Source organism: Morone saxatilis, unplaced genomic scaffold (genome assembly GCF_004916995.1).
Source record: "Morone saxatilis isolate NCDOM2014 unplaced genomic scaffold, NCSU_SB_2.0 Contig14, whole genome shotgun sequence".
NCBI classification, from domain to species: domain Eukaryota; kingdom Metazoa; phylum Chordata; class Actinopteri; family Moronidae; genus Morone; species Morone saxatilis.
The window spans coordinates 13,642,582-13,650,113 of NW_023339696.1; the positions used below are offsets into that span (position 1 = coordinate 13,642,582).

A 7,532-nucleotide genomic window follows, 5' to 3' on the forward strand; every position below is an offset into this window, starting at 1 on the left:
TAGTAGTAAAAAAATATATTCTGCTCAAAACTTAAACATACACATGCATTCAGCAGCAGCTATAACAGGTGGCAAAGACAATAGAAACAGAGATAGCACCCTCTACTGGTGCGCCTTTTCATCATATCACCCCCTTCCGCCATTTCTTCTTCAGTCTGTCCAACAGACGTAATCACACCCATTACATTCACCACAAAGCTGTCCTCTTGCTCTGCAGTCCTCCTCTAACCTCTGGCTCGAGCAGTGAATTACGCTCTTAAGGTGTGTTTTTAGGCAGAGCTCCAGCAGCACCTCTCTGACTGGCTGGGTGTACGGGCCCATAAAGTGGACCTTCAGTTTAATCGCTCCCTCACAAAAAGCAGATTTATGAAAATGACACTGAGCAAGCGGGGAATGATTAAACATACAAACACCCACGCACACAGATTAGAAGGTCGGCCTCACTTACAAACAGAACATGTTCACAACTTCAAATGAGGTTTGGCATTTTTCATGCAAGCGTGCTTACAAGTCAAATCATTAGTGTTAAGCTGAACTTGTTGCTTCCCTGTCCCCCACCTACTGTTACTTACTTTCATTTAAATAAAATCAGCCTTTCTTAGCTTACTACTACAAGCCAATTAAAGGAGATACAATATACTGTATATAACTGGCTCTGAAGATAACATTTGCCACATATAACACAACCTTTGTTAAAAGATGAAACACACATACGATTTGTATTATTTATCTGATTTTGACTCTCGTATGAGGTGATTTTAACTTGTTACGTGGAGCTGCACACTTTGAATATCAGCTTCTTGCTCGCTCCTGCATCTGCTCATCATATAATTAATACACTGTTTGTAATTCAATGCTCAATACGCATGACACAGCAGTCTGTGGGGACCTGATATCACCAAATATCGCTGCAACTGGCCTTTGTGGATCACACAGCGGTATTTTGCATCTGAAAGTCAATAAGGTTTTTACAGCTGCATTTGTTCATTTTAGCAAGTCTGTGGAAAAAAGACAGAAAAATATGCAGTAGAGGGAGCGTGTTGTTCCAAAGGGAGCATACAAATGAGACAGAGCTAAGCCTAATAGTAAAAAGGCAAACTGACATTGGCTAATACTCCAAGTGGGCAGACATTTTTCTTTTGGTTTTATTCCTCGGAGTGTGAAATTCACTACAGTTGCCCTAAGTTTACAATTGTCTTTGGACAGATGTAAACAATATGGTGACATTAGTAGCGAGAATTTGCTATGCAGGTCACCACCTTGTTTACTTTCCCCATTTAATTAGAAGATTACACACTTGAGGTATTCTCAACACTGAGAGTTTATGAACTGCAATACATTAATTAGTGTCTGCCAAGGAACCAATTGTGTCTTCTAGAAAATAAAATTAGTTATTTGACAAGTCAAACGGATTCCCAGTTTTTATTGGCAAACATACACAACATTCTCCGCCAAATATTATGGTATTTAACATGATTTAACAAATGTGAGTTTGTATGTTTACACAAATCTGTAAAACATTCCATTAACCTTAAAAAGATATTAATTGTATTATCAGCACTCTGTTTAAAGGGGGGAAGACTTGGCCAGTACTTCATCTCTCGCTTTTCTCACTTACGTAGAATTCCGCTTACCTCTCCATCAATCACTTCTCCTTCTCCTCCTCCTCTCTCTATCTATGTCTTCTCCACTCAATGTATCGGGAGCTCAGAGACCATAAGACCCACACCAATCAAACTTTCCACGTAATCTCACCCGTTAATTAGGCAACAAAAATTACATAGATCAGCCAAATGCCTGTAATCTTACATTTTAGCCAATAACAGATCCAAGTGATTTAGATTTTTCCTCATAAATCCCTTGAACCTTGGCACATAATTGCAGCCTGTTTGATTTCATCTTTTTCAATTTTTAGCCTCTTCTCATGACTTGACAGCAAGCTGTTTTGCATGGATTGATTGGTCTTCACTGTGCCAACTAATAATGTCAATAATGCCCTCAAGATGATGCTTGTACCACTTTTATGAAATTGATCAATCAGGAGCTCTAGTAGAATTCTAAAACCACTCAGCTGCAGTATGGCAGAATTGTCTATTTATTTGTCAATCAATGGCTAACTCATCACTTTTGTTTAGATAAAACACATCACAGCTCTATAAAAAAAACTATTTTATTGTTCTTAAGGTTAACTCAGTGTTGTCATTTTGAAATTTTAGATGGATTTTTTTTTGCACCAGCAAAATGTCAGCAGCAGCCAAATGTGCATTTGTTCTTTGAAGCTGTACGATCATAGTTACAAGTATCTGTATCAGCTAAAATCTTTCTATCTATCTCTTAAATACAGTTATCATTGTCTACTACTGAACATTTTTTGCTCAATGCTGTGCTTTTCATTGATTTTAAAACTTAAACCTCAGCCTTATGTAACACACAACATAAACAAAAATGTATGCTATGGGAGCTCCCCAAAAAAAACTAATTTCATAAGGTACGTTTTTTATACTCTGTATTAAACTGGGTTTGTAAAATTGGAAAATCATGATTTTAAACTCTATAGCTGAAGAGCTGGAGACTTGAATGAAGCAATCAAATGGGGAGCAGAACCAAATAGCAATAACCCATCAGGAGGGCTGCTCCCACACTCAGGCAGTGTTTGTAGAGGGAGCTTTTTCAGTAGACTGCTGAGACTCCGCGGAAATGTGTGTGATTTACAATGACGTGACACAAAATAACAATAATAATAATAAAAACTTGATTAGGCACCCTATTAACCTCGGGTAGCCTTGAAAAAACTTGCACCATTGCAAACACACATGCATACAGTAGACCATAAACGCGCAATCGCTCAAACACATACAAGTGCACTAGGCCCATACCCGTACTCTGGGGAGGTGGGGGAAAATGAGATCAGATTCAGAGAGAGATCACTGATTGAGGGCAGTGAATCGATGGTTGGCTGGAGGCTCCGTGAAACCCGTGAGTGATGGTGCTGCATTTAATCGCCTTTTGTGTTTGTCTCAATTATGCTACATAATGGCTTCTAACACCTGGGCTAACACCGTACTCGGGAAACGCTGTGTGCACTAGAAAAAGGATCTAAAGTAAAGACAGGGGTGTTAATAGTTGAGGTGATAGCATGCTGGCTACCTGCTGGTGGTAGTGACAGATTGTCAGTCTCTGTGTAAGGATGTAGTCATGCTCAATTGGCTGTATCAGGCAGATGCACAGGCTTAATCTTAGGTCTGCATATAGTTTATAGATTTTTTTCACAATTTTCTATCTGCCTCTCTGTGTTCCTGTGTGTGATAGATGTGGGAGGACCTGCAGACCCCATCGCCCCGTCTATCATCATCCCCCCCAAGAACACCAGTGTAACCATGGGGAGAAACGAGGCTGTCATGGAGTGCGTTGCCAATGCAAGGTGCATTTTGAATACAGACACACATGCATGAGGAAAAGGCACAAATGCTAATACACACATTAGCAAAACACCTCCACCTTCTCTCACCTCCACATCTGATATATTTTTGATTTGAATGAATCTTGAAATCTTTTGTTTGAACATGTTAGAAAAGTATTTTGTTCGTCTCTCATTTTGTACCTCTCCTCCATTCTTCCCTTTGATTCAAGGCTTCACTCTGTTCTCCCTGTCTTGCGCAGTCCCAGTCCTGAATTCTGACTATTATCTCCAATTCAAAGACTTAATCAGAATGACAGATGTATCCCATTGCTCCCTCAATGCTCCGTAACCTTGAAACAGAATACGAATCTGTATTAAAAACCACGCTCCCTATCTCTTGCTCTCTTTTTCTCCTTTTCATCTTTTTTCTCCTGCAGACCTCTCGTCAAAATGAGTATTACTTGGAAGAAAGATGGGGTAGTGGTAAATACGGGGATCCGAGATTTTGGCCGTAGATTGGTCATCAGTTTGCCTGCAGTCAGTGATAGTGGCTACTACGAGTGTGAGGCGTCGCTCCGCAGCAGCAGCGTCCCCTCTGTCACTGCTGGGGCCTTCCTGCACGTTCTCGGTAAATAAACCACAGCTTATATTTTAACATCACACAGAGAAGCTGAGCTTAAATTATCCAAATATTGCATCACAATGCTAAGCCCCATGTTGAGAGAACATTTTGTTGCCATTTTATACTTCAGTAATAGAGTTGATGTTGTTATCTAGACGGGCAGAGATAAAAACGCACAGATGATTTGTGAGTTGTTTTTAAAGGCTTTAATAGAGCAATTTTTTATGCTTTTTTTCCTATTTGAAAACAGAGTATCCTCTGTTTGTCAAAGAGCCACCAAGTCACATCAGTGCAGAGATGGAGAAGGTGGTGGATATCCCCTGTCAGGCACGAGGTTAGTGCTGTTTGTTTTTCTGTGTGCTGTTGCATGTGTGAAAGAGCCAAAAGAATGAAAAGAACAAAAGGGTCACAGTCACAAGAGGTAAAAAAAATTAATCCTCTCCTTCCTCTGCAGGCACACCACAGCCAGACATAGTGTGGTATAAAGATGCAGTGCCCATCAGCCCGGTAAAGATCCCCAGGTACAGGGTATTGGTGGGAGGCAGTCTACAGATCAACGGTCTCCTACCAGATGACACAGGGATGTTTCAGTGCTTTGCTCGCAATCTTGCAGGAGAGATCCAGACAAACACCTACCTAGCTGTTACAAGTATGTCCCCTTGAAACATTTTTCAAAGCTATCTGCTTGTCTGCTGCTTAATTCTGCTCATCTTCCCGTCTCTGTTCCCTCCCTTTTTTATTCTGAAATCCGCTCCACTGTTCTCGTTTTTTAATCCTCTTTTCTCCCTCTCTCTGTCTTGCCTCCTACACCCATCTATCTGTATATCTCTTCGCATTGACAGATTTGTCACCTTGGATGCTCGGGCAATTATTGGCTATTTTTGAATCAGAGAATGTGCAGGAGAAGCAGAGAGACAGATGGAGACTTGCCTTGTCAGATTCTCAGAGCTGTCCCTGAAAATGAGACCTGACAGCCGCCCCTTTTTGTCAAGTCTATTAAGCTCTCAGCTGCTGTCTGCTTTATTAGGGAGAAAGCTGTTTATTATCACCTCTGTCTCACCTGATTTTGTTTGCATGTGTTTCTGTGTGTGTGTGTGTGTGTGTGTGTGTGTGTGTGGCTGACCCCTCCCCTCTCAGGTATTGCTCCCAACATCACTGCTGGCCCTTCTGACAGCGCTGTGATTGACGGGATGTCAGTCATTTTGCATTGTGAGACCTCAGGAGCCCCACGGCCAGCCATCACCTGGCAGAAAGGTGCGTAGGTTAACAGCACGAGGTTCTGAGTGGGGGTTCATTATGCTGCATTTGGGCTTGTCAGAGTTAGACGAGAGCTATGGAAAGGATTCAGAATATGCAATTTTCTCCAAACAAGCTTTACTTTTGCTGCACTGCTTTCCCTCCTGTTTGTTTTCCCTGACATTTCTCCAATACCCTAATTTCTCTTTCTCCCTGCTCCCACCCTTTTTCCCCTCCATCCCATACCATCAATCACTTCCGCCCTTCCCTTCAGGTGAACGTGTCTTGGCCAGTGGCTCGGTGCAGCTGCCCAGGTTCACTCTGCTGGAGTCGGGCAGCTTGCTAATCAGTCCCTCCCACCTGTCTGATGCTGGTACCTACACCTGCATGGCCAGTAACTCCAGGGGCATCGACGAAGCATCAGCTGACCTAGTGGTCTGGGGTAAGCATAACAGAAACTGGATAGTCTCTGCACATCATTCATATTGCTTGCACCGTCTGCAAATCCCTGTGCCTTCATTTTCTACCTCGACCAGCACATGTGAAAAACACTGCAAACCATGAGTCCAAGCTAAACCTTTGGAAAATATAAAAAAGGGAAATAAAAAATAAATCCATGACATGTTTACTTGAAGATGCAGTAAGTAACTGTTTTCTGGAGGTCATTGTCAAGATATTCTGACATAGTCTAATGACTCATGCACATACTCATTTTCTGTGCATAAATTCTCATGACCAGTCCTTGAAATCCTTGCAAAATACTCCACCCAGCGGGAACACTGTATGATTCACCTCGTTTCAGAAAGACATAGAGTGAAAGATCATCTAAGCTCTGTTCAATCCACTGTTCAAACACAGTCCCTGAATAACAACATCTGTGTCTGTTTGCAGCACGTACCCGGATCACTAAACCGCCACAAGACCAGAGTGTCATCAAAGGGACCAAGGCTGTTATGACCTGTGGTGTGACTCACGACCCAAGTGTCACTGTCAGGTAATGATTACATCCACTTGTAATATATGTTGGAATTTTCATTTCATTTTTCATGTAATTCTAATGAATGTCAGATATCACAAATATTTCTTGATGGAGCCCCAGTCTAGAAAACAAGCTTGGTTATCAATGTCGTACTTAATTAGTTTATGAAATCTGTGAGAGATCTTATAGTGTTTATCCACCCTTCGACGACCTCCTATGGGAAGATTTTGCAACTCTTAGAAGCTGATTGAGGAATTAGTCCATCGCTTTCCCTCACTCTTCAGACAGTCTTGAGCATGATCGAGTGTGTGTACACGCATCTGTCTCAGAGGGAGTGAAATGATGTCTGTGGAGCCCAGTGATTAGAGTGCCTGTCACCTGTGGGCCCACGGCATTGATCAGATCGCGGGGTAAACAGATGAATATGTAAACAGAGTAATAACTTCAGACAGCGCCTTTAATTAAACGCAACACAGAGGAGATTAGCTAGAAAGCCTGAACAGTCGCAATTAATCACAGGAGCTCCTAGTGTGTGCATGCGTATGAGGGTGGGGTAGGGCGAGGGGGGGCATCCATATGTGCGCTTGGGTATGTGACAAGGAGAGAAATGCATGGAGGAGAGGTGCAGTACTGTATGTGCGACAGAGAAAGATGGTTTTCAGATTCAAATCACTTTGCCATCAGCCACACAAGACTTTTCATCGGTGTCAGCGCCTTCTGTGTTTTGCTGTATGAACTGACGCAAAGCAAACGGATTTACTGTCATAACACTCCGAGAGAGTGTTAAAGTGTGTGTCCTACTCACATGTACATATTACCTCCAGGTATGTGTGGGAGAAGAGCGGCTCGATGATTGACGTGAGCACGTCGCCCCGCCTGCGGCAGGATCCCGACGGGACCCTGCATATCTCCCAGACGTGGTCGGGTGACATCGGAACATACACCTGCAGGGTGACCTCAGTGGGTGGCAATGACTCCCGTAATGCCCACCTCCGAGTCAGGTCCGTATACTTGCCTCCCCTGCTTTATCTTGCTGTCTTCTCTTATTTACGTCAGACTGGGACATGATGGATGGATGTTTTCTCCAGTGTTGTGGTTTATCACTGCTCTCCTCCCTAATCCATCAAACCCTCTAATATTTACAATGCAAGGCTCTCGCTTTGGCTGTTTAATTCTGTTATTTGCTGCCTCTCTTGTCTGATTCTATTTCTTTTTATCACTTTGTCCCTTTCTCTCTCTATCACACACACACACACACACACACACACACACACACACACACACAAATGTACATA

The 7,532-nt window shown here is 42.5% G+C and overlaps 1 protein-coding gene across 1 annotated transcript in view; it reads left to right on the forward strand.

Moving 5' to 3' along the window:
- The window catches only part of sdk2a (sidekick cell adhesion molecule 2a), an 80,295-nt gene that overhangs the window by 48,744 nt on the left and 24,019 nt on the right, over nt 1-7,532 (forward strand). The window contains exons 7-14 of the mRNA XM_035655216.1: nt 3,310-3,421; nt 3,838-4,028; nt 4,273-4,356; nt 4,477-4,671; nt 5,160-5,276; nt 5,533-5,700; nt 6,150-6,252; nt 7,062-7,238. Of these exons, the coding sequence (XP_035511109.1) occupies nt 3,310-3,421; nt 3,838-4,028; nt 4,273-4,356; nt 4,477-4,671; nt 5,160-5,276; nt 5,533-5,700; nt 6,150-6,252; nt 7,062-7,238 (1,147 nt within the window). The remainder of the gene's footprint in view (nt 1-3,309; nt 3,422-3,837; nt 4,029-4,272; nt 4,357-4,476; nt 4,672-5,159; nt 5,277-5,532; nt 5,701-6,149; nt 6,253-7,061; nt 7,239-7,532) is intronic.